At 33.3% G+C, this 27335-nt stretch overlaps 3 protein-coding genes across 6 annotated transcripts; all 3 read left to right on the top strand.

The window, feature by feature from the left end:
- The first annotated feature begins 1624 nt into the window (after nucleotides 1-1624).
- Nucleotides 1625-3967, top strand: LOC106764170 (gibberellin-regulated protein 14). The gene is made up of 5 exons (XM_014648416.2): nucleotides 1625-1754; nucleotides 1881-1913; nucleotides 2838-2924; nucleotides 2988-3120; nucleotides 3469-3967. Exons 1-5 carry the CDS (start codon nucleotides 1701-1703, stop codon nucleotides 3651-3653), a joined length of 492 nt encoding a protein of 163 aa, XP_014503902.1. The 5' UTR covers nucleotides 1625-1700; the 3' UTR covers nucleotides 3654-3967.
- A 10258-nt stretch (nucleotides 3968-14225) lies between these two features.
- On the top strand, nucleotides 14226-17503 carry LOC106771167 (senescence-associated carboxylesterase 101). 3 transcript variants are annotated; one of them, XM_022781686.1, is made up of 4 exons: nucleotides 14226-14323; nucleotides 14691-15036; nucleotides 15714-16247; nucleotides 16535-17503. In XM_022781686.1, exons 2-4 carry the CDS (start codon nucleotides 14707-14709, stop codon nucleotides 17348-17350), a joined length of 1680 nt encoding a protein of 559 aa, XP_022637407.1. In that variant the 5' UTR covers nucleotides 14226-14323; nucleotides 14691-14706; the 3' UTR covers nucleotides 17351-17503. The 3 variants fall into 3 exon arrangements, with proteins under 3 accessions (XP_022637407.1, XP_022637405.1, XP_014512580.1); XM_022781684.1 differs by lacking the exon at nucleotides 14226-14323 and adding an exon at nucleotides 14336-14522 and having other exon boundaries at nucleotides 16538-17503; XM_014657094.2 differs by lacking the exon at nucleotides 14226-14323 and adding an exon at nucleotides 14337-14522.
- A 1451-nt stretch (nucleotides 17504-18954) lies between these two features.
- On the top strand, nucleotides 18955-21902 carry LOC106771150 (senescence-associated carboxylesterase 101). Of its 2 annotated transcripts, none has more exons than XM_014657083.2 (4): nucleotides 18955-19218; nucleotides 19391-19736; nucleotides 19911-20444; nucleotides 20742-21902. In XM_014657083.2, exons 1-4 carry the CDS (start codon nucleotides 19202-19204, stop codon nucleotides 21555-21557), a joined length of 1713 nt encoding a protein of 570 aa, XP_014512569.1. In that variant the 5' UTR covers nucleotides 18955-19201; the 3' UTR covers nucleotides 21558-21902. The 2 variants fall into 2 exon arrangements, with proteins under 2 accessions (XP_014512569.1, XP_014512561.1); XM_014657075.2 differs by having other exon boundaries at nucleotides 18956-19218; nucleotides 20739-21902.
- Nucleotides 21903-27335: the final 5433 nt, after the last annotated feature.

Genomic DNA, 27335 nt, shown 5'->3' on the forward strand with positions numbered 1-27335 from the left:
TACGATAGTGAAATCGTTACCAAGATTATAATAATCGAAATTGAATATAAATTTGAATAAAACATCTCATATAAAAATATTTGGGTTAACTATTCTAACTTTTTCGTCAATTTTTTTTTTTTGTATCATTTTATTTTGATTGTGCTTGTATTTTCTTGTCATGCATCTCCTCTATCAAAGATTTCATGTTCTTCTTTTTCTAAGGTTATGAACCATACAAATACTTCATTTTATAACATATTTAAATAGTTAAAACATAAACATATTTTTATTATTACAAGTTTCATCACATTGAATCATACAGTAAAATCACGAGTCTAACTAAAGTAGTTTATTAGAATACGTGAGTAATGGTAAATTTTCTAACATAAACTTAGTTTTTATGGATAAGAAATAAGAACCTCCACCTTTACTACTGAATATTATTGTTTACAAAAATTAAATATGCTTTTAATTTATAAAAAACTTGATTTTATTTCAAATTTTGATATATTTTAATTTTTAAAATTAAAAAAATAAAAAGGTATAATTCTTTTCATCTAATCACGTTAATTTTCTTTTACATATTACGTAATGTTTCACATATTAACATTTAAACTAAAATATATTAAATAATGTAAATTTAAATATTAGTTTAAAATATTATTTAATATAAATAGATAAAATCAATACTATTTTTAAAATTTAAGAATAAAAATATATCAAAGTTTAAAAATTTAAATTTAACATTATATTTAATATTCGAATTTTTTTAGGAAGATTAAACATGAGATTTTACAACATCAATCATTAATAATTTACTTATGTATGATAAATTTATTAGCTTTCATAAATAAATGTACATATCTATCCAACTTCTATATTAAAATTTGATCAAACTTAAATTTGCAACACAATAATTACTTGGGTAAAGAACTAAACCAAACTGAAGTGAGTGATGAAGACCTCTAACAGATTCAAAACAATTGCATTAGTTTGACTAGTTGGTTTGTCAAACAAAGATTTCGTCAGAACTTATGTCATTAACTTTATAGGTTGTGGATTTCAGTCAAATTCTCAAAAACATCATTTGCATTGATTAGTGGTAACACACTCTCATAAGAACTCTNCATTAAGATAATGCTACTTGCACAGACACAATGTTAGAGGCACGTGGGTCGAAGCTGTTTCAGTCAGTGTAACTTGGTGACAGCTATGTATTAATCATATAACCTAACCAAAATTTTTAACAATATTTCTCAGCTATGTAAGATATGATTTCTTTCACTGTATTTTGTTTGGAGAACGTTTCTACTGAGAAATTCATGACAGAAGAAAATTCATATAATTTCATCACTCACAATACAAGATAACATAACATAGCATCCAATCTATAATCTTAAAGTGATAAATACATGAATTTGTTCACTTGTACAATATTATACATTATAAATTTAATATCAAAATAAATTTTAAATCTAACTTTAAAAAAATAAAAAAGGACTTATAAATTCAATTAGCGATTGAATCTTCCAACAAATATATATTACAAAATACAAAATTTTATGTACAACTCTCCTCAGACCTAAAACGTGTTTTTCTGCTACCGTGCCTAACTTTTTCTCTTGACCTCTATATAATACAACAAGAAGCAATTTTTTCTTAACACTGTCCAACAAGCTCTACACTCTTCTTCCCACATTTCTGGTCTCTGCTCAGAAATGGCTTCCAATTCCATTCTTCTTCTAGCTATTTTTCTCGTGGTTACCTCTAAGGTACACACACTCTTGCTCTTTTTCATTCACTCATCATTTTCATAGAAAGTGCACTTTTTAAGTGTTTTTCTTCCATAAACTGTTTTTGCTTCAACATGAACAACTCACCTTCATGTTCTTGCGCAGGTTTTTTCTCATGAAGAAGATCTCAAGACAGTGGTATGCTCGCTCACTCAAAATTTTCCTTTTAGTTTTGTTTGGTTTCTCTACATCCTTGTTTTTGAAAAGTTGTCTTTTTGAAATGGTTTTTTGTCGTTATTGGTATGATTTGTTTATTATCTTACATTACGAGTGTCCAATCCAGCTACCTTATCGTAAAGTTCAGATTTTGACCTATTTATTGACTTTGTTTTTCTTTTTAAAAGATTGAGTTGACAGCAAAATGTGATTTGTAGAGCTCTTTATACACATACCACCAAGAATGCACAATACCAGAACGCTTTATGCAAGAAAACAATTTGTAAAGATCAACGAGAAAGATGGAGAAATAGTTAAAAATGCAGCACATTATTTTTCAATTTCTCATGACTTTCACTTCTTTGTTAACAATGAAAATCTCTGCCTTGACATAGTTGCAGAAGATATTTTAAACTAACCAAGAAAAGATACATTCCATGGGTGGTTGGAGACTCCTTGAAACTCTGAAAGAAGATATTCCAGCTTTTACCGTGTAAACTGAGAAAGAAATAAAGGGTTAGATCCAGATTCAGTTGGTCTCAACAGCAATCAAAAACACTTCAACAATGTTTGATTTTCAGTCTGAGACACCATAAACTCAGTTTAGAGAGTTACTGTAGTTTTGAGACACCATAACTTTAACTGAAAACTAGTTTTGTAAAAGCAAGTCTTGATTTGTTTTTGAAAACTGTTTCAAGCATAATTGTGAGTCAAACTTAAGTACCAAACTTGTATTCAATTACACACTTAATCTTTGTGTCAACTTTTAAGGTGGATGCATCAGTGTGTACACGTTAGCATGTATACATGAATTTTAATGTTTGAGAAACTTGAACATGGCATTTGGTATAGATGAAGTATGTAAGTTCTAAAGTTTCTGCACCTTCACCTGCATCACCATTGCAGGTACCAACTCCTTCCCCTCCAGGGCCAGTGACCACACCAAGTCCAACTACACCCCCTGTTAAGGTACCCCCTCCTCAGTCCCCAACAGTGAAGCCACCAGCTCCAACACCACCACCACAAGTGAAGCCACCAACTCCGACACCACCGCAAGTGAAGCCACCAGCTCCAACACCACCACAAGTGAAGCCACCAGCTCCAACACCCCCACTAGTGAAGCCACCAACACCAGCACCCCCAGTGGTTTACCCTCCTCCTCCATCACCAATAGTGAAGTCAATTACGGGTATGTTTCTCAGAACTGTCTATTGTAATTGAATAAATATGATTTTTGTCACTTTTTTCAATGTATTTTGGTCAGTGTACTTTCAACATGACATGGATTAAAATTGGTTGATTATGTTTAAGGATAAATACACAATCCACCTTATGTTTGTAATTATATATTAGTCAGATGTACTTATCAAATTTGGTTGTGGTCAATGAAAAACCTGATCTGAATGTGAGTCAATCTCACATCTCATGATGCATGTGAGAGAACCTTTGTTTGTTAATGTGACATTCTTTTTAAATGCTAACTGAGATACACTGATGTAACTACTGAAGGCTTTTTCTCTGCATTTTTTCTTTTCAGATTGCCTTCCACTGTGTGATGGTAGATGCCAATTGCACTCAAGGAAGAAGCTGTGCTTGAGGGCATGCCTGACCTGCTGTTACCGTTGCAGATGTGTTCCTCCTGGAACTTATGGCAACAGAGAAAAGTGTGGCAAATGCTACACTGATATGTTGACTCATGGCAACAAATACAAGTGCCCATAGAACCCTCTACCTATTTAGTAGCACCTAAGTTTTTTTTTCTTTTTCTTTCAAGTTATCGAGTTTGAATGCATGAGTATGTGGTTTGATCAAGTTGCTGGTGTACTTAATAACCGAGTGATGATCATCATAAATTATACAAGTGTTGATCATTGGTTCAACACTATTTTGTGTTGTCTATAGGATCAATGTGGTCCATGAAATATGATATGATTAATATGAGGAAGTATTTTGATGTACCCATTTGAGAATTATAATAATAATCTCTTGCTATGATATCTTTAATGCAGATTTAAGAACTGCATAATTAATTTGAAGATGACCCTTTTCAAGATTTTGATTCCTTTTTGGGCACATCTTTTTGAGATGTTATGAGGTGGGTGAGACATCCTTTACTTGTCCTTTTGTTGGCATGGATTCAGCCATGGGGTCACCAATAATAAATCATTCCTATCTACCATTCTCAGAATGCTTTGATTGATTTGCTTTGAAAAAAGCATATCATAAAAAGCCTTAGGCTAAAGCTCTAGATTTCAATTGCAGTAGCTTGAGCTATAAATGGTAACTTTCTTGGTTGTGGCATTGGAACAAACAGATTAGAAGCAAGTTACCTTGGAAGTAACGGTTGTTTATTTAAAGGAAAATAAGTGTACAATTTTTCCCCAAAAGTGAAGAGAGTCATGTCATGGCTGCTTTTAAAATGTGCTATTTAATCGGTGAAATAAAAATGTTTACAGACAAGATATTAAAGTTTAAGTATATTAGAAACTCAATATAACAATTTTTAGAAAGTTTTTAAAATAAACAATTGATTTAAAATTTTAATTTGTCTGTTTTTCAAAATGCTATACAATTATTGAGGATTTTTTAAAATAATTTTTTTTCGTGAAGTTGTAAAATATTTTTCATAACAGTACGAAAAATAGAGAGAAGAAACACAGCGGTTTTAGATGGACCTTTTCTTCTTGAACCCGCGTATTTTTCTTATGGACATAAAAGTACGAAAATTTTCCCTTTATCTTTATTTTTTTTTAATTCTAAAATATGAGTTGATTTTCACATAAAAAAATATATTTTGAACTATCCCATTTCAAGGTTGTTTTTGACTTTTAAATTCTGTAATTTGAAATTTTAGTCTTTTAATCACTTCCATATAAGTGCACACGAAAGCTATGGGGTGCAAAAAGATATGACATTTTAGATTTTGGGCTTACTGATGTTTTCTAATAAAATGGAGGTGTTGCTCCCTCCACCACCATAGGTTTCGATCTGCACCTCTCCAACATTTTTTTATTCCAAAGTTGACCTTAAATAACCTTTTTTCTTTTTATTTTTATCTTATTTAATATAAAACTCTAATCCTATTCTCTACCTTCTTTTCATTGCTGCCGCACCATATCTTACACCCGCATATAGAACCTCCTTTTTGACTTTCTTCTTCTTACTCTTATCTTTCTTCTTATTTCCTCTTCTCATTTTCATTTTCTTCCTCCATTATTTCATTGCTTACATTATGCTGTTGCATCGTTGCTTTCATTTTATTTGTTGCTGATATGTTATATGTGCAGTTGTATGTGAGGAAAATTGGAAAGACCAAAACGGATATGGCAAAACCGTTTGACTTTCGCCAAACGAATTTTCTATTATTTTTTTGAATTTGGATTTTTGACTTATTAATTATTTATTTTTTTAGATTTATTTATTTGTATTTGATTTAATATTTAATTTATACTTATTTATACAGAATAAAAATTGTTTATTAAAAAAAAAACAAAAGGATGGTGCTCCCTACACCATTTAATTTAATTTTTCTAAAATATTTGTTTAACATCCTTTTTTGACACAAATTAGACACCTGCCACGTGACGTGTGTCTGTTAACTCTTCTGGCTGAAGAAAAAACACATTTTAAAATGTTGATGAGGGTAATTTTGGAAAACCCAATATATGAAATTTGATTTTAGCGGTTTCATTTTCATTTTCGCGTCGTCACTCTTCTCCACTTTTCCGTCTTCTCTCTCCTCTGTCGTCTCTCCCAAAGTTTGGAATAGGAATCGCCTTATCTCTCCGAAACGAAGATTGCTCCCAAACGCCTCATCTCGAATCGCCATTGTTGAGTTCGCGTTTTCTGTCGCTTCATCTCATCTCTTTTGGCATTTTGGCGTCGTTTTGGCGTTTGTCTTCATTGACCTCCTTCTCGGTTGTCTTGGCAAGTAAAAGATGTGGAACCCTACTTTAGTTTGGAGCATTTTTTGTTTTTATGTTTTGTGAACCCTAACCCTCTTCTCCACGATTGATTTTTTTGTATGAAATTAGTGCAGTTGCAATGACGTCCGAAAATCCAAAGGTAAGTTCAAGTTTTGGTATTATATATAGTTGTTTTTTTTTTTGTAAGTAACAACAATGTTTTTGTAATTTTTTGTAGTGGCGAGTTCGAATCTCTCTGGATTCATCAACCATTGTTCAAATGAATGGCTTCCACACCATTTCGTTGAATGTGGATTGAATGTTTCACGTAATATATTTGACAAAATGTTAAGTAGTAAGATAATGGTGTATTTAATGGACAACTAAACACTTGATAATAACATATAAACAACCAATTACATTTTAAGGAACTCAATAACAGTAAAAAAACACTGTTATTTAGCTATAGTTCCCTACGTTTTCACTGGTGGCTCTTTCAGTTCAACAGGATGTCCAAAAACCATTTTAGACACGCGTAATCGTTTACAACCCCCTTGTAAACGATTACAAGGCACATTTTTACACCAAAGCTAGCAGAACTTCACTTGACTCAATAATCTCACCATGGGTGGTCCCCTCCTCCATCATAGGGGACCCAAAACATTAAGTTCAAGGCACTCCTCACTCAAGAAAATCAAATTATAATTAAAACCATTGGACTTGGGTCCAAACACACTGCTATTCAGTTGTGGTCCCCTATGTTTTCACTGGTGGCTCCTTCATTCAAGAGGATGTCCAAAAACCATTTTAGACACGCGTAATCGTTTACAGCCCCCCTGTAAACGATTACAAGGCACATTTTTAGACCAGAGCTAGCAGAACTTCACTTCACTTAATAATCTCACCATGGGTGGTCCCCTCCTCCATTATGGGGGACCCAAAACATTAAGTTCAAGGCACTCTTCACTCAAGAACATCAAATTACAATTAAAAGCACTGGACTTAGGTCAAAACACACTGTTATTCAGCTGTGGTCCCCTACGTTATCACTGGTGGCTCCTTCAGTTCAACAGGATGTCCAAAAACCATTTTAGACACACGTAATCATTTACAGCCCCCTTGTAAACGATTGCAAGGCACATTCTTACAGAAGAGATAGCAGAACTTCACTCACTCAATAATCTTAACATGGGTGGTCCCCCCTTCATCACGGGGGACCCAAAACATTAAGTTCAAGCCACTCCTCACTCAAGAACATCAAATTACAATTAAAAGGATTGGACTTGGGTCAAAAGACACTGTTATTCAGCTGTGGTCCCCTACGTTATCACTGATGGCTCCTTCAGTTCAACAGGTTGTCCAAAATCTACTTTAGACTCGCGTAATCGTTTATAGCCTCCTCGTAAAAGATTACAAGGCACATTTTTACAGCAGAGATAACAGGACTATAGTTGTGGTCCCCTAAGTTTTCACTGGTGGCTCCTTTAGTTCAATAGGTTGTCCATAAACTAAGTTAGACTCGCGTAATCATTTACAGGCCATCGTAAACGATTACAATGCACAATTTAGCAGCATCATCTTCACAAATTCAGCTAAATTCATCAAATCACAAACATTACTTCATTCTTGTCTCACAAACATTATCACTTGCAAATCAAAATATAAATCACTTCAATAACATAAACAATGAAATTGCAATTATCAATTACATAAATAGATGGAACCAAACATGCATCTTCTATATATTGAATGAAATAGGTTTAATTGCAACATCAAGTTCTTGTCCTATTCAAAATCCCATACAATAATCACTCATTTTTCTTTCTAGGTCCTACATTTCCGGTGTATGGTGACCTAAGTGCTTGACTCTTATAACGCCTTCTTGATCTAATCCTGTCATACGTCTTGAAATGTGATTGGTTGCTGGACATTCCACCCGGTGCGTTCTTCGACATTCCACCCTGTTCGGTATTGGACATTCCACCAGGGAAACAAAGTCACTGTTACTATTACGAAATGGTTTTGGACGTGCAACACTTTGTTCACAATCATATTTAGTTGTCCTTTTAGTTGTTCTTCTGGCCTTCTCTTCCGCCAACTATGCCTCTACGACTGTTGCTCCTATGTCAAGCGTTCGTTCAAAGTGCAAACATACATTGTTGATAAAGAATGATGAACGGTCAACTGCAGAATGAAAACAACACAAATGTAAACACCAAAGAAAATAACCAAAAAACCAAAAGGGGTCTAAGAACCAACAAGAACCCCAATACCTAAACCAAAAACCCAATACCTAAACAACAACATCAACGGAAAGCGACACGAAACAAAAAACCCAATACCCAAACCGACAACAAAATGGTTGAAAAACGCATTTACCTTGCTCCAATGAAGCTGTTGTCCTGAACTTCCCATTTCGAATAAGGACAACGAGAACAAACTGTGAGAACGGAGAAAAAAAATGAAAACGTAGAGGGGAGAATGAAAACGCAGGGGAGAACGAAATGTGACAGAGAGAACGTAATGAAAAAGGGCAAGGGTATAATTGAAACGAAAAATATTTCAAACCCTCTTCATTTTCGTAGCCAAATTTTATGAATAAAAAAAATAAAATTGGGCCAATGAGAAGCTGACAACTGGCGTTGTCAAATGTGTGTTAAAAAAGGGGTGTCAAAATAACGGGACCCTTAAATTTTAGAGTTAATATTTTTAAAGCACACAAGCTCTTCTTTCTTTTAGCATTCGCCAGCTTCTGTACTACAAGGACGAATTCAGTTACAGAGGAGAAAAAGTAAGTGTAGATACACAAAGACTTGACAGCCCCATAGCCCCTACTTTAGTCTCGTTCCATGGGTTTAACTTTCAACAAGTGTTGTTACTCCCTGTCCTCATGCTCTATTGTTAACATAACAGTTCCTCATCAAAGGAAATGTGAGAATCAATCACTAGACTCCATGAAAAAGCAAACTTGAGTTCATTAGGCATCCCAACAAGATAGCCTTTTTCGCCAAAAGCTTCTATAAAAGCATGGTATCCTACATTTGGGATAAAATCTGTGGGGGCAGGATCACCTTTGTGAGGTCCATCTATCTCTTTTGGGCAGCTACGATCGCCGCCATATACAACCACAGGAAGCTGGTACCGAACTAATGTCTCAACTTCAAGGCACTAAACCTAAATCCAGAATCCCCTTCAACAATAACCATGAACCGGTCCGAAGAAGCAACAACGGCGACAATGCAGTAACCAAGACCAACTCCCATGGTCCCCCACGTGCTTGCAATGTACATGTCCAAAATTTTCATTCCCTCTTCTCAAAATTTCCCACTCCTTTCTCCCTCTCAAAATTTCCCACTTTCTTATTGTCATCACTTACTCCTCCAACAATGTACAAAAATTTCACACTTTTATCACTTAAATAGAATGATTTAGAATTCATGAAACTTTTGTGATTTTAAAAAAAAGTTAACAAAAAGTCATTTAATTTTTGATAAATGACGCATGATATTTATACTATGGATGCATTTAAATTAAATGACTTTTTGTTAACTTTTTTTTTAAATCAAAAAAATTTCATGAGTTCTAAATCATTCCATTTAAGTAATAGAAGTGAAGTGTTATAAAACTTAGTAACAACTTGTATAAATTTAATTATTAAAGACACCATTCTTTATAGAAGTTTCCTAATTTTTTTTTCAATGACTCTAATATTTGTATTAATTAGTTCCAAAGTATACTATTATTTGTAAGAAATATATATTCAAGTTTTTTTAATAACAAAGAATTTCAGAAAAAAATTAAGAAANTCATTTGTTTGTTTATAAATTTTAATACATACTAAAAAAATGTTATTTTGTAAAGTTACAAAAACCGCCCCACAAATTCACTACATNTAGAATGATGATGCTAGGTTGTCTAAATGACAGTAATAATGAGAGTTTTAAACTTTTTTTTAAGAGGTTATTAATCTTGTCAAATTATAATATATCTTTCTTTTTCCTTCTCTTATTTTTTACATTTCTTACCTCTAAAACATTTATACCTAATATTTCGTCTCCCAAATTTACATTTCCTCTTCCCTCTCAAAATAGAAAGTGGATTTAAGCCCTCACAAAACCGGCTTGTAAGATGAGGTTTGCACCTCACTTATATATCATAATTTGGCCTTATCTCTAGTCGATGTGGAACTTCCAACACACTCCCTTCAAGCCGAGGTATATACATCTCGTGCGTGATAGTAGAAATTGGGTGGTCCAATAGCGGCCCAACAATGGATGGAAATAGAAATAGAAATGCCCACTTAGAGGTTGCTAGGATAGGCTCTAATCATGACTCTGATACCATATTAGAATGCGAGTTTCTGAAAACAGTAACTGTTTATTATTCCCAAGACAAAGTACTTATTATTTCAAGAGCAACGAGCTTCAAGGTGGTAACTGAAGGGAATAGAAACTCTAACAAGTCTCTCTAAAATAGCTCTAAATCTGAAAACAGTAATTGTTTATTATATTCCCTACTTATTATTCCAAGAGCAACGAGCTAACTAGCCCAATCAACATACTGTCAACCTAGTTNTGCACAAAATTTACATTTTATTTTTGAAAAAAAATACTTGATTCTTCATTGTTTCAAGGATTGGTAAGTCAATTTACCATCAGACAACAAAACCTGATGAATTTTCCCACAAACGCAAGTAACCTTCACCCTGTCTTCATTAGTTTCAACTTTTGCATAATCATCCGCAATCTTTAGCGTCAAATTCTTGATTTAATCCATCAATCTTGATAAATCCTCTGAAATTGACGCAACTGTTTCATCAATATTCATTGCATCAGAAGCCACACTAGTGGTGGTCTCCCCGCCCGAAGAACTGGAGATGACTCTTCTGACCGTGTGTCGGAGAGACTCTTCTATTGACGGAGAATCTGGAGAATTAATCCGGATTTTCTTTCTATCCCTCTCCTCATCCTCCGAACAAGAACACTTTCTCTTCTTATGTTCAACCATTTTCTTTCGGCTTGTTTGGACGAAACTCCTTTGGCCTTTAAACCCCTTACCAGCGCAAGTGTGTGGACGAGGAACGCGCGCTTTAGGTTGGAGTTCATGGCCTGTGAAAGGTGCCTGCTACTTTACAACGTCATAGAAGGGAGAACATGGTCGAAATGAAAAGCGCGTTTGCACAACGCCATTTGACGCAAGTCCAAAAATGTGACGCAAAGTTGGAATGTGGAGATTTGGGCAAAGAGAGAAAAACGAAGAAGTTGCAGTCTGCAGAGGCGGGCACGAATTAAACGCCTCTTTGTCCAATATTAAAGCCATATAATTTTTTTAAAGGTAAGAAAGGTAAAAAATAAGAGAAAGAATGGGAAAAAGTTAATTTTTGAAAAAAGTTTAAAACTTCCACTATTACGGTTATTTAGACAAGTTGGCACCATCAATCTAAATTTGGTGAATTTGTGGAGGTTTTTTATAACTTCTGCAAAATAATCTTTACAAAATAACTTTTTTTTGTCGTGTTAATCAACTACACAAAATATGTTAACACTCAACTAAACAACAAAACTTCCAAATAGAGAGCAAAGAAGATAAAGAAAAACTAAATACATAGTTGTAGTGTGAATTAAATATCTCTGCACAAATATCATATTAATGAGCCAACCAATCAGGATGAAAAAAGAATGTAGGTTCAACTTTTCAACCTGATCCAACAACGAACGAATCTATCATATTGATTTGACATTCACATTTATGTGAAAAGAGGGATCCTCCCTGCACCTCACTGGTTTCTCCCTACACCTCCTATTTTACACATTTGCCCTTTCGTTTATTAAAGTCAAATGGTTTCGCCTGTTTTCCCTGCACCTCCCATTTAGGGTAGTCAGAAAGTGTCGCACTTCCAAGTGAGGTTTCATTGTGCAGATTCATTTTTAACCCCGCGCCTGCACATTTGACATGTTATGATCGTTCTCAAAATCTCCAGAAATTATTTCAATCTCCCCTTTACACCTTTATTTGCACATTGCATTGCATTCTAAGATTAAGATTATATGTTGTTAGTATTATTTTTGTTGTTCGCCAGTGTTATTTTTCTTTCTTGATGGTTTCGTGATTGCATTATGAGATTATATAATGTGAGTATTATTTTAATGTTTTTGTTTATGCCGCCAGTGTTACGGGATGCCTTGTCACATTTGAACTTCATCAATGGATTGTTATTTCTTGTTAAACAAAAAACCTCTAATTCATCCTTTCTCTCCAACCAAAGATTCTGAGCAGCAACAATTGCCTCTTAATATTTCGCAGTTCCAATACATGTACCAAAAACATACAACAACGTCTTTGCATATTAACAAAAATAAATTCAATATACTAACATAGCATAATAAAGCAAAAAATAGAACAAAGAACAAAACCTAAAGCCAAATCCAACTGTGGCTAACAGCGAACGCAAATCGAACTGCGGCTAAGAGCAAACGCAAATTCAACTGCGGCTAATAAGAAACGCAGACCCCTCTCTGCACTTCTAAGTGCGACTTTCATCACCCAACTGCGGCACCCCCTATCCGCACTTCCAACTGCGACGGTGCTTAACCGCAGTTCCCATTGCGGTTACGCCCTACAACTTCGTCCCCTCGCTTCCACCGTGCATAAACCTAGCGGAATAGACCAAGCATACTTAGATTTTTTTAACAGAAACAAAACAAGGATTTTTAACAGAAAAAAGCCAAGCATATGAGTGAGACAAAGGAGTCAGCGAGACAAGATATTAGTGAGAAAGGGAGGAATGGAGGAGCATCTAAGGACAACACAAACAAAGGGGTATAGGCTTTTTAGTTATGGACTACGGGAAAAAAAAAGGAATGAAGAAAAAATGGGTGAAGGGGAAGAAGTGCCAATAAAGAGAGAAAGAAAGGGGTATAGAATTTCAGAAATGAAATGCGAAAAGAGAATGAAAAAGAAGGACAAAACTGTCAATGAGGAGATGCAGGACGAGAACATGAGGTGTAGGGAGGAATGCTCCTGTGAAAAACATGAAGGGCAATGGTACATTGACACGCCTACGTGGCAAAAACATTCAAATGACACACTACTTTTCACCTTTTTCTTCCAAAATTACTCTTTTATCTTCAATAAATGTTAAAAAGAAGTGGAAACCACCATGTCAAATGAATGTTTTTTAAAAAATGTGTGTCAAAATATCTTTATTCAAACATGAATAGTTTTCCTTGTTTCCTTCTCTTAATATGTTGGTGTTCTAAGGGACTATTATTTTTTCTTTTTTTATCTTATTTTTTAGCCTCCATTTTGTTAGATTAAACTAAACATCAAATGAAATTCTCAACTTTTGAATTTTCTTTCTTAGAAGAAAGGAGAGTAATACTCAAAACTCAAATATAACCTTTGTTGTTCAACATTTTAAATCAATTTGTGTTTAAATCGACTTCTGCACCTAAAATGTTCTAATTTGTTTTTTTTTTTAATTTAACTAATACTATTGAAGAGTTTTAACGAATATGACTGGACTAACTACATTGACATTAGAAGGTCTATTACACTATTTATTTTATATTCTCTTTAATTTTATGAAAATCCAAGAAAAAAATAGTAATGTCTCACTATTCTTCAAAAGATGAATATTGAACTTTAATTAACGCAACATTTAAACTAAAATGAGTCATCTACTTTGTGATTTTCACGTTAATTACAATTATATTGCTCTTTTATTTTTTTGACAATATATCAAAGTCTGGCAATCCGATTTTTTTCATGAATACACTAAGCTATCAAAATTGATTATCACATTATATATGAAAAACTGCATTTTGCAACTAGTTAAAATTCTTTCCATTTATTTTAGTGATAATTTTGCTATGCTAGACTCTAGTTTTATATTACTTTTCATTTTTTTTATTACACACAGACACATTATTAATTAAAATTTAGAATTAAATATGTTTTTTATTCTTATCAAATTTCTCATTTTAGTTTCTATTCCTAATATATATATATATATATATATATATATATATATATTAATATTACATTTTTTTTATCCTATTATTTTGTTTTTTTCTTCTTAGATTTGTTTAGGTAATGTTTTAAACAGTAAAACAAGTGATTTAAACAACTCGTCGGAATAAAAAAAAAATATCTAATTGAAGAGAGATTCATTACATAAGAAATGAAACTGATAAAAATTTATATTTCAAAGACTGTATTAAAAGTAATCATTACCAAATCTTAAAGCATTGCATAATTACAGTCTCTATAAAAACATATAATTTATCCTTTCTCTTTATATTGTGTTCAATTGTATTTTCAAACTATCTAAACTGATAGTAATAAGTATTCAACTATTGAACTCAACTTCACTATAAAAAAAAAATGGGAATTCATTTCAATATCAAATTTGTTAAGAAAAAGTTAAAATCGAATGTGAACACACGACATATCCGAGAACATCTTTCTCAGACTTTGTTGTATAAGGTAATGTCGACGCGCTTCGTTGACCTGCTAAATTCTAGTTCTTTGCTTGCCAATGGATCTTCCACACAGTTTCCATTATTCACTTACTTTTAAATTTTACAATTTTCATTCATCTTTAACTCAATTCTTCTCTTCTTTACACCTCTATACCTCCTTTCAACTTTCTCACCCACACAACCACCATGAACCGTACTCAATTGTATGTCACAGCTTAACTCTTCCTACACTCAATTTGTTTGTTGGGTTTTGTTTTTGTGTTTCAAAAGTCATAAACTTGAAACACTTGAATTGATCCTATGTAACCAACATGTTTGTTTCTTTGTTTGTGTCTGATTAACTTTATGTTGTGAACTTCTTGTGATTGCAGATTTAACAGTGGAATTATGCAAGCACCCTTTGTCACAAGCTCTCCTCTTCTCCTAAAAACATGGGGTGTTATCGCGTCACGTGATGAAGATGTGGTTCCCCACGAGGGGAGGGGATTGTTCTGGAAAGTTTGGAAGGAATCGGAATTGACGATTGTGGTGTTTGAGGTCAAGAATGATTTTGATCCTCAGCAGAAATTGGTTTCTTCTTCCGTTCTCAAGGAGAAGAATAACTTCCGCCGCTTTGAGTTTCTATGTACCAAGAAAATTCCCGAGTTATCTTTTAATGGGTCTGTAGTTTCGCTATTTATTGACAATCTTGAGAAGCTGGATGAGTTGAAGTCCAAGGTACATCTTCTCCTTCCCTTTTCATTATATTTGTGGTTTCTGTTTGAAAACCTGCAATCTGAAACGCAATAGATTGATTAAGATATTAGGTTTCTTGTGTGGCCTGCGTGAAAAAAAAAAATTGTGCTACAAGTCTAGAGAGGCATTTTGGTAGAGATCATGGGTAAACTCCTTCACCTGATACAATTCTGTAGGATCACTATAAATAGAGATGAGTTTAGTTTTACTTAATCATGTACTAACACAGTGAACTTTTGAAGTAATTATTACAAAATTTGACAATTCATGATTGTAAGATAGTTCAAGTGGTGTCTGGAGTTTAAGGGGTTTTTCTTCTAGCTTTTTGGTTTTAAAAACTGGTTTCCCAATGAACAAATTTTCATCCAAAATGTATGAAGTTTTGAAATTTTGTTTCTGGGGCAAGTGTTTTAAAAACCACAAAACTGAAGGTGAACTGTATCCTATTCTTCTGATCTGTTGTCCAAGCTCAAGAGCGAGTCATTAGGAGTGGTGCTGTACGTAGTGAGGCATGGACTTTTGTGTGAATTTCTGTTCTCATTACTTTTTTTGAAAACTAAAAATAATTTTTGAAAGTTGAAATCAAACACACTTTGTTTCTTTAATTTCCTTAGAATTTACTGTTCTTCGTCCTTGTAACAATGGTAATACTGATGCAGATTAGTAGCTCCCATCCATTGATTATTACTGGACATGGTGTTGGAGGAGCAATAGCTTCTCTTTTTACTGTGTTGCTTTTAGAAAGCATTGGCTCAGGAAAGAAACGTCCTCTCTGCATCACCTTTGGTTCTCCCCTTATTGGTGACAAAAAGTTGCAGGAAGCCATATCACGAAGTTCTATATGGAGTTCTTGCTTTCTACATGTTGTCTCTTACAAAGACTCACTTCCAAAGAAGTTGAATTCCCAACCAGTTGATTACATGCCTTTTGGGACATTTCTCTTTTGTTCTGATACAGGTGCTACTTGTTTTGGGAACCCCGAGTCTGTTTTGGAGCTTCTTGTGAGCTCAATCAATGATCAAAGTCAAGGTTTTGAGGTCGCAGATTATGGAAAACTTGTGAAAAATCTCAATTGTAAAGCAATTTGCAAGGACTTTAGCCTACAGGGGATGAACTTGACACATTCTACTTCACTAAATGCAAGTATCCGTTTGCAGTTATGTGCAGCACTAGGATTGACATCAAATATGCAGGTAGCTAAATATCTTTTAAGTTGTAATCCGCTTACATTTAAAAGAAGAACAAAACTTATAAGCAATACAACAAGAGCCGTTTTCTTATCAAATTAAGACTTTCAACATGATAATATATGATGGTGACATTTAATGAAATATTTCATTATGGACTTGAGATGATTAGAGAACAATGTCTATGATTCTGCATATGTAAGCTCACTAAATCTTGTTAGTCTTGTGTGTAACTAAACCAGAATTTGGCGAGTAAATTTTTCGTAATATCTTATCTAAATTTGATTTTACAGCAGCTACAACACCAGAACATTGATATAAATGCTTTGGTAACAAAGTTGGAAAGACTGGAGAATAAATTCATGTTCCAGAAGATGAAATTTGATCCATCCAAGAAATTGAATGTGATGAAGATAGACATGGCAAAACTTGAATGGTACAAGAAGCATTGTAAAAGTCAAGGTAGTGGGTACTATGACTGCTTCAAAAGGGGCGTCTCAACAATTGACCAAGATGCTGTTCAGTGGCAGAAAAACCTCAGAAACTACTGGAGTGACATGGTTGAAGAGGCAGAGATGAAACCTCAGACAGAAGCAGCTGCTTTTCGTACTCGCTGGCTTTTTTCTGGAACTAACTACAGGAGAATGGTTGAGCCTCTAGACATTGCTGAATACTATGCAAATGGTCTTCGTAAGGACTATGAGGCTAAAGGAAGGTCTAGACATTATGTAGTGTTGGAGAAGTGGCTGGAAGAAGATAAGAAAGAAAAAAGTGATTCAGAGGGCAAAACTAAAAAGAATGTGGAATTGATTTTAACCATTGATTCTTGCTTTTGGGCAAAGCTTGAAGAGGCTCTCCTTTTGTGTGGAGAGTTGGATAATTTGAAAGAGAATGTAGAGGCAAAAGGGAAGTTGCTTGAATTTGAGAACTATGTTTATGAATCACTCAAAAAGTATGAAGTGTCACCAGAGATTTTCTTGAAGGGAAGCAGTTACATGACTTGGTGGAATAAGTATAAAGGGTTTGCAGATAATCATAGACTAGCAAACTTCATGAGAAATCCTCAGCATTTTGATCAGTATACTGAGGGAGATTATTCTTTCACCTGAAGTACAGTGAATGCAATGTGTGGTTGATTGTACAATAAATTATGATTTGATCGTTCTACATTTCCTTTGTTGATTTTGGTAGGAATCTTAGTTTTACCATCCCTTGTGATGTCTTATGGGAAACTCTTGCAATTGTCTTTCCCTTGTAAGCTTTCACTCTCGTTGTTCTCGAAAATTTAAGTGTAATGGAAGCATTGTAACGCCCTAACCTACTTTGGAGTTACATTATTACTAATCACTTCACTAATCACTAACGTAAATAGATAATTGTTGTTTCAGATTTTGCTTGGATATTGTGTTTCAATACTACTTCTTTCATTCTTTCTCCACTATTCAGTTGTCAGACACGGCGGAAAAGATACAACCACTTCTCTAGGCATGTTGTCGGTACGCCGTGGACCGGAGCTGTTACATTTTGCAGCTTTGCAAAGAGAAAAAGAAAAAACAGAGTTGCCTTCTAGGAAGAATAAAGAAGAAGGAAAGAGAGAGTAAAAAAAGAAAACTACTTTCAAAAGGTTTTTTATTTAATAATTTAATAATTTAATTATATTAATGATTCAATATTTTATTAAATTCTGTTTTTTCTGAAGTTTAAATTTTTTTATTTGAACATGAGATTTAATTCCAATTTTTTTAATTTAATAAATTTAAATCTATATATGATTTATAGGGCACTTTTATATTTTCATTTATTTTACACAAAATTACAAATTTTATACTTTGGATCTCTCTTTCTAAAACGATAAATTAAAGTTTTATTAGTTGTTAAAATAATAAAATATCATTTAAACTTTTACTTAAGAAAAGAAAATAAATTTTAAATCATTTTTTACAATAATCATATTAAAATTACAAATATAACATAATATCAAATAATTAATAATTTAATATTATTTTTAAAGTATATAATATATTATACTATAATTAATTTTAATTCGCGACATGTTTTGTTTTTTATATTTAAATAATTTAATTTCTATTACATTAATTTATTTGACACGATTTTATTTTTATGTTTAATTAATTTTTTATGTTTAGATTATTTTTATTATAAAAGATTAAGATAAATATATCTAATTTAAATAAATTAAGATTAATTTTTTTATATTTAATTTATTTTAAATGTTTCTTACTTTTTTCTTACATTATGAAATATATTAGTACATATATTGTTGTATCCGTCTCCTATATTTTTTCAGTTTAGTAGTATCTTTGTGTTTGGCAAATCCGTGTATATGTATATCTTCAGAACATATATAGATTTCACATGTGTTTAGTAGTATCTATGTGTTTGGCAGATCATTATCTTTAATTAAATGAATCTTATGAATCAAAATTAGATTTCACATGTAAAGAAATCCAAAATTTCATAGAAAGATAATATTAGAATAAGTCAATTAAACATAAACTAAAATGTTTTAATAGCAATTGCGAAAACATAAACCATAACCATCCAACAAATTAAAATACTTTATATATATATATATATATATATATATATATATATATATATATATNATATATATATATATATATATATATATATAACACTCAAACTTTCCTTCCACTTTCTATGTCTTTACACCCAAATTTTCCTTTCACTTTCTATGTCTTTACGTAGTAAGTTTCGTCAATTTATGAGAAAAAAAATGCAAATGCCGAGAGTTGACTTGATTTACCTCATACTACTGACTTCATCTTCATATCATTGATCTATTAAAACCATAAAATTCTCAAGAATTCACTGCATTACAAGTTTCTTCCTTCCTTTTGCTATTTTATAACAAAACAATTCTCCTATTCTTTACACCTCTCATACTTCCTTTCAAATTTCTCACTCACACAACCACCATGAGCCTTACTCAATCGTATGTCACACCTTAACTCTTCCTACACTCAATTTGTTTATTGGGTTTTGTTTTTGTGTTTCAAAAGTCATAAACTTGGAACACTTGAATTGATCCTATGTAACCAACATGTTTGTTTGTTTGTTTCTTTGTGTCTGATTAACTTTATGTTGTGAACTTCTTGTGATTGCAGATTTAGCAGTGGAATTGTGCAAGCACCCTTTGTCACAAGCTCTCGTCTTCTTCTAAAAACATGGGGTGTTATCTCGTCACGTGATGAAGATGTGGTTCACCACGTGGGGAAGGGATTGGTCTGGAAAGTTTGTGAGGAGTCGGATTTGACGGTTGTGGTGTTTGACGTCAAGAATGATTTTGATCTTCAACAGAATTTGGTTTCTTCTACCTATCTCAAGGAGAACAATAATTTCCACCGCTTTGAGTTTCTATGTACGAAGAAAATTCTAGAGTTCTCTGTTAACTGGTCTGCTGTTTCGCTATTCATTGACAATTTTGAGAAGCTTGATCAGTTGAAGTCCAAGGTACATCTCCTCCTTCCCCTTTCATTATTCTGTGGTTTCTATTTGAAAAATTTACTTTTTTTGAAAACCAAGTAAATTTTGAAAGTTGAAGTCAAACACACTTCGTTTCTTTAATTTCCTGGAATTTATTGTTCTTCCTATGTGAGCCCTTGTAAAACTGTTATATTAATGCAGATTAATAGCTCCCATCGACTGATTGTTACTGGACATGGTGTTGGAGGAGCAATAGCTTCTCTCTTTACTGTGTTGCTTTTAGAAAGCATTGGCACAGGAAAGAAACGTCCTCTCTGCATCACCTTTGGTTCTCCCCTTATTGGTGACAAAAAGTTGCAGGAAGCCATATCACGAAGTTCTATATGGAATTCTTGCTTTCTACATGTTGTCTCTTACAAAGACTCACTTCCAAAGAAGTTGAGTTCCCAACCAGTTGATTACATGCCTTTTGGGACATTTCTCTTTTGTTCTGATACAGGTGCCACTTGTTTTGAGAACCCCGAGTCTGTTTTGGAACTTCTTGTGAGCTCAATCAGTGGTCAAAGTCAAGGTTTTGAGGTCGCAGATTATGGAAAACTTGTTGAAAATCTATATCGTAAATCGATTTGCAAGAACTTGATCCCACGGGGGCTGAACTTGACACATTCTACTTCACTGAATTCAAGTATCCGTTTTCAGTTGTCTGCAGCACTAGGATTGTCATCTGATATTCAGGTAGCTGAATATGTTTTAAGTTCTAAGCATTTAAAGTAAGAACAAAACTTATAAGTAATACTATAAGTGTCGTTTTCTCATCGATTCAAGAGTTTCAACTTGATAATATGTGATGACATTTAATGAAATACTTCATCACACATGTTACCAACATGAAATTCCAAATTTGATTACAGAACAATATCTATGATTCTGCATATGTATGCTCTCTAAATCTGATCAGTCTTGTGTGTAACTAGACTAGAATTTAATGAGTATATATCTTCATCATATCATCTAAATTTGATTTTACAGCAGCTACAACACCAAAACATTGATATAAACGCTTTGGCGACAAAGTTGGAAGCACTGGAGAAGAAATTCATGTCCCAGAAGAAGGTGAAATTTGATCCATCCAAGAAATTGAATATGATGAAGATAGACATGGCAAATTTTGAATTGTACAAGAAGCTTTGTAAAAGTCAAGGTATTGGGTACTATGACTGCTTCAAAAAGGACACCTCAACAGATGACCAAGATGTTATTCCGTCGCAGAAAAGGCTCAGAAACTACTGGAGTGACATGGTTGAAGAGGCAGAGATGAAACCTCAGACAGAAGCTGCAGCCTTTCGTACTCGCTGGCTTTTTGCTGGAACTAACTACAGGAGAATGGTTGAGCCCTTATACATTGCTGAATACTATGCAAAAGATCTTCGTAAAGACTATGAGGCTAAAGGAAGGTCAAGACATTATATAGTGTTGGAGAAGTGGCTGGAAGAAGATAAGAAAGAAAAGGGTGATTCAAATGGCAAAACAAGAAGGAATGTGGAATCGATTTTAACCTTTGATTCTTGCTTTTGGGCAAAGCTTGAAGAGGCTCTCCTTCTGTGTGGACAGCTGGAAAATTCGACAGGGAATGAAGAGGGAAAAGGGAAGTTGGTTGAATTTGAAAATTACGTTTATGAATCACTCAAAAAGTATGAAGTTTCACCAGAGATTTTCTTGAAGGGAAGCAGTTACATGAGTTGGTGGAACAAGTATAAAGAGTCTGCAGATAATCATAGACTAGCAAGCTTCATGAGCAGTCCTCAGCATTTTGATCAGTATACTGAGGGAGCCTATTTTTTCCCCTGAAGTGCAGTGAATGCAAGTGTGGTTGGACAATAAATTATGTTTTAATCATTCCACATTTCCTTTGTTGATTTGGTAGGGATCCTGGTTTTGCCATCCCTTGTGCTGTGTTTGTTCTATTGGAAACTCTTGCAATTGTGTTTCCCTTGTAAACTTCCACTGTCATTGTTCTTGAAAATTTGAGTGTAATGGAAGCATGAGGCTACTAAATGGTTAGTGATGATGTAATCTGAAAGGCTAGGTGTGAAAGATGGACTTTTCAGCAGATGAGATCATTAGGTTAATTTTGAGGCTTGTCATTGTTATCATTATCCTAGATATAAACTTTACAGCAAGAGTTTAATACAATTTATGGTAATGGATGGGTAAAACTGTTTATGACAGCAACAAATTTATTACACATGACAGATAATTTGTGTTTGAATAATTACATAAAAGGATTGTTTATGATTGGATCATAATATAAAAAAAATGTCCTTAGACAGCATTTTGATTAAATTCCAATTTAAAAGTGGCATTTCTAATATTTAAGACAGCATTGTAAAATTAGTTTAACAATTCATAACCACTTTTGTCATCCTCCTCTTTGGTGTAAGAAAAGTATTAATTAAAATTAGTTACATTTCCTTGTAGAGGTGTAGATATAACACACTTTTTTTTATAATAACTACTTAAAAATAATCACATAAAATTAAGTTTAGTGAAAGGTAAAATCTAACCATAACCAAGATTTGTTGGAATAAATATTTATCTTTTTTTTTTCTCTAAATTCGTTTTAGTTGTATACAGTTTCACAAATTGTAATTTTAGTCTTCATAAAATCTTATTACAGATTTTATATCTCAATTTTCCAATATTAGATAATCTTGATAGAGTGTTAACTCTTGGGTAAACTTAAATGTTTTGTTATAATTATTGTGTTAGGAGATTGCAAAGATCAAAAGTGATTCATTGTAATAATTGTGACATGTAATTGAATTCATTAATTATGTCTGGATAACAGTTAGAAGTTATGTGTAAGTCACTAGAAGTTGAAGGACTAAGTTTAAGGTCTATAAATAGTTGATGTATTCTTAAAAGGCTTGTGACAACAAATAATAATACGAGGGAGTATATATGAGAAAGACTTATTGTCAACAAATTGACATTAGCGTTAGAGAGCTTGAGTGAGCTTGAGTATGAGAAAGAGTCAAAAAGTTAGAGAGTTTGAATGAGATGATCAACCTTACAAACAATATGTCCCTTGTAAGGCCCTGACAACTTAAAGGAACTGCTGACTGCCCCCACACATCAACACGAGGTTTTCCAGTGTGCTTTATCCTCACTCACACACTTTCCGAGAAAACTTCCCGGAAGGTCACCCATCCCATAATTACTCTAGGCTAACCATGCTTAACCATGGAGTTCTTATGAGTTAGGCTACCGAAAAGCAAATGCATTTGTTGATATGAGTAGCCAAATCAATTCCTTTAAGCTATCCTTCAACCGTATAGTCTCATACCTATACAGTCTCTAGATCCCTCTCATTCCGGTGTATGTTCGATTCATCCATGTACCCTTTCCACTGGAAGCATGCCAGGAGCCGCTCCTTGTCCGTGCCCCCTGCACCATGCCTCTTGCACCGGCGATCACTCCCCGCCCTCGTCAGTGCCCGGGTGTCACATCCATGTCTAAGTTAACAAAAGTCATCAACTATGACAGATAGAATATACAGATGAAGGCTCTCCTTAACTCCCAAAAAGTATGGGAAGTAGTTAAAAATGGCCAACAAGCATTGAAGGACAGTTGAATGCCTAACTTGTCGCGTTGAGAGCATCGTGAGTGAAGGATAAAGCAACTTTGTACGTACTATATTGAATTGTGGATGAGTAAGGCCTTAAGAAGATAACAAATGCTACATCTTCAAAACAAACGTGAGACATATTAGAAAAGACATATAAAGGGATAATCGTGTAAATAGATCAGACTTCAAACTCTTATACCCAAGCTTGAAAGCATGAGAATGAAATATGCTAAAGAAGTAGCTAAATACATCTCTCAAGTAGATATCACGGTGAATATGCTTGGAATGAATGGATAGACATTATTCGTTAGCAGAGTGATGGAGAAAATCTTGAGGTTGTTAACTCAGGACTTTAAGAATATGATGTGCACTATTAAGGAGTCTATGAAATTGTCGATGCTCTCGATTAAATAGATTTTTGGGTCATTTTAGGCGTATGAACAACAGAGAATGAAGAAGAAAGAGAAGTCTCTTGAATAAGTACTTCAAGCAAAAGCAGCCATAAAGGAGAATAGGACATCTTATACTTAGAACACTCAAAGTTATGGTGGTAGAGGCAAAGAAGGATATGAAAAGGGAAAAAAGTAATCCAACTAACAAAATTGACGTGACCAAGGACGAGGTCAAATGAGAGAAGTTCAATCAAGCAACTAAGGCATTGAGTACTTTAAATATGGAAAGTATGATTATTACGCAAAAGATTACAAATCGAACAAGTGCTTGAATTGTGGCAAGGTCGGGCATTCCGCAAAGGATTACTGATCTGAGTGCAAGAAAGAAACTAACTTTCTCTTAAAGGATGCTAAGGAGGAAGAAAGGTTGTTGATGATGTTAAGGAGCTCGAGTGGCGAACCAAGTTCGAGTTGTTTAGATAATTCGGTTTGGTACCTTGACACAGGAGTAAGTAATCACATGTGTGAAGATGAGAATCTTTTAAAGGAGCTCTCAAAGGTCGAGGTCGTGCATGTATCATTTGGAGATGCATCTAAGATAGCAATGAAAAGCCAAGGTACAATTTGATGCCTGTAAAAGGATGACCAAGTTGGAGAAATCATATATGTGTACTATGTACCCGAGGGAAACCTTGGGTGTATTTCTTGAAAGAGAAATTTGAGGTGTTCGAAGTGTTCAAAAGATTCAAAATGATGGTTGAGAAGGAGGCAGACAAACCTATCAAGTCTGTTTGGTCTAATTGAGGAGGTGAGTTTATATCAACCAAGCTCATGAAGTACTGCAAAGAGTAAGTGATAAGAAGATCCCTGGCAACACCATACTCATCCCAATAAAACAGAGTTCCAGAGAAAAAAGAACTGAACAATCTTCCAACAATGTTAAAGAGCAAGAACATGGCAAAGAAGTTTTTGGGTTGAAGTTATGCAGTGTGTTATCTATGTGTTAAATAGATGCCCTCATGCAAAGCTAAATGAGAAACCATAGGAAGTTTACCGGAAGTATGAGCTTGAAAATTGATATACCAGTTATTATGAGAGATGATGAGACTTCTAAAGAGGAATATGAACCTCGACAACCCAAAATAAGAAGAGGTGAAGAGAACAAAGTGGTGAGATTGAAAAAGGTGTTCCATGGCTTATAGCAAGCTCCTAGAGCATGTAATAAAAGAATTGACACATATTTCAAGAAGAATGCTATGAGAAGTGTCCAAATGACCATGTCCTATACATAAAGAAAAATGAAGAAAAAGTGATGTTTGTTGCCCTCTATGTTGATGACCTTATTTTCATGGGGAACAATGTCGAGTTGATTAAGGAGTTCAAAAGAGTTATGAAGAAGGAATTTGATAAGATGACCGAATTGGGTCTTATGAAATACTTCCTTGGTTTAGAAGTTGTTCAAGGAGAGGAAGACATTTTTGTGTGCCATGAAATATATGTCGAAAAGGTCTTAAAGAAGTTTAAAATGTCAAGTTGCAACTTAGTTTCCAACCAAATGGAACTAGGCACAAAGTTTTCAAAGTATGGTGAAGGAGACCGAGTTAATGCGGGAAAATACCAAAGCTTGATCGGAACCCTTCATTATCTCATAAATACATGACCAAATGTAATGCTAAATGTTGGAATAGCAAGTCGATATATGGAGGAGCAGAGGTATACTCATTGGTAGACACTAAAGCAAATTTTGAGGTATGTAAAGGGATCATTATTACTTGGCCTGTTGTATACCAAATTGGATAACTACCGATTAGCTCGGACAATGACTGGTGTGGAGATGTTTGTGATAGGAAGAGAACATCCGAATATGTATTCTTTATGGGAAATACAACATTCACCAGACTTTCGAAGAAGTCACCCATTGTAACACTATCAATATGTGAAGCCAAGTATGTTGTAGCATCTTGGGATGTATGCCATGCAGTTTGAGTTAGAAATCTTTTAAGCAAGTTGGAGATGAAGCAAGAGAAAATGACTATGATTGACAACAAGTCGGTCTTGAAAATGGTGAAGAATCCAATTAATCATGAGAGAAGCAAACATATTAATATTCAGTTTCACTTCATTTGAGAACAAGTGAAAAAATGTAATGTAGAATTAGAACATGTAGGAAGTCGACACAAGTTGTCGATGTGTTCATGAAACCATTGTCAAAAACATTACTTGAAGATAACAAAAGGATAATTAGAACGAAAGACCAAAGAAACATTTGAGTATGAGAGAATTTTGTTAGATAAACTTAGATGTAGTTAGTTGTATTTAATGTTTTGTTATAATTAATTATATTAGGAGATTGTAACATTAAAAAGTATTTTTTTTTTTGTAATAATTATAATATCTAGTAAAGTTCATTAATTATATCGTACTATTAAAAATCATGTTTAAATTAAAAGTTGAAAGACCGATGTATTCTTAAAAAACTTGAGACAAATAAAAAATATTTGAGAAACATACACTTGTTTGTAAACATTAAAATATCATCTAATTCTTATATAACTAATGTTAATTTTATTCATCCACATAATGTACTAATAATAAGATTTAATAACAAGTTTTAATACATGTTTTTTCTAACCGACATTGTAATTTTCAATCAATAATTAGATAGGATGTTGTTAACGGTGAATTAAAATTATTTAACTTTGAAAGAAATAGAAGAACGAATTCGAGATTAAAAATTCATAGGAAAAAAATTACACTATCACTTGTAAGAGATTTAAGTTTATTTTATATCATTCTTATTTTTCTTTTCTTCTTTCTCTTTTCATTACATTCTTTTTACTTGTATCATTTTTATTTCCTTTTTATTTCTTTTACCGTGAAACTTAATCATTTTACTTTTTATATACGCACTCAATATATAGAAGCATAAATATAATTTTTTTCCTTTACAAATTCTCAATTATTTGAAACGCGTTTATGTACTTTTTGTATTGCCTTGTTAGAAACGTTGAAGAACTTGCTCAGAGCTTTCTAAATTACTAAAAAGGAGAAAGAAAAGTAAAGAAAAGGTGACGAAAATTGCATAAAAACAAAACATAATGTCTCGTATATGTGTTTCCTTGGACCTAACAATTCTATGTCTACCAAGTTTCCCTCATAAATCAAAGTAACATGAAGTTTGGTCATGGAAAGCTTATGTAGAACCACTTGTTTGGTCATTCTATCCTCATTTTTATTCTCTCTTTGTATTTATAAATAAGCATGTCTAGCTTACAAAAACATTGTATTTTGAACTAGTCTAAAGATGGATTTTATAAATATATTTGATATTTCTTAGGAAATATTCACTCTCACACTTATGCCAATTTTTTTTTATTTAAAAATGTTTTATTATGAATCTACAATGTTTTCCATCCTCATATTATATTTTTTAATTCATTAAGATCTTATCATTTATTACAAAAATTTACGTTTAATGTATCAATAAAAACATTTATCAACTAAAAGTTCTCATATTTTTACTACAAAACTCCAAAAACATGACATTTTCTTTTTTCCAAAAATTAACAAAATAAAACAAAATTCTAAAGCTAAACCTTTTTGAAA

This window comes from Vigna radiata, chromosome 1 (assembly GCF_000741045.1).
Source record: "Vigna radiata var. radiata cultivar VC1973A chromosome 1, Vradiata_ver6, whole genome shotgun sequence".
Lineage (NCBI taxonomy): Eukaryota > Viridiplantae > Streptophyta > Magnoliopsida > Fabales > Fabaceae > Vigna > Vigna radiata.

Coding starts and splice junctions, on each gene's coding strand:
- LOC106764170 (XM_014648416.2), top strand. CDS start 1,701: ATGGCTTCCAATTCCATTCTTCTTCTAGCTATTTTTCTCGTGGTTACC. Junction 1,914..2,837: donor AAGAAGATCTCAAGACAGTG/GTATGCTCGCTC, acceptor TCACCATTGCAG/GTACCAACTCCTTCCCCTCC. Junction 3,121..3,468: donor AATAGTGAAGTCAATTACGG/GTATGTTTCTCA, acceptor TTTTCTTTTCAG/ATTGCCTTCCACTGTGTGAT.
- LOC106771167 (XM_014657094.2), top strand. Junction 15,037..15,713: donor TGGATGAGTTGAAGTCCAAG/GTACATCTTCTC, acceptor ATACTGATGCAG/ATTAGTAGCTCCCATCCATT. Junction 16,248..16,534: donor GATTGACATCAAATATGCAG/GTAGCTAAATAT, acceptor TTGATTTTACAG/CAGCTACAACACCAGAACAT.
- LOC106771150 (XM_014657075.2), top strand. Junction 19,737..19,910: donor TTGATCAGTTGAAGTCCAAG/GTACATCTCCTC, acceptor ATATTAATGCAG/ATTAATAGCTCCCATCGACT. Junction 20,445..20,738: donor GATTGTCATCTGATATTCAG/GTAGCTGAATAT, acceptor TTGATTTTACAG/CAGCTACAACACCAAAACAT.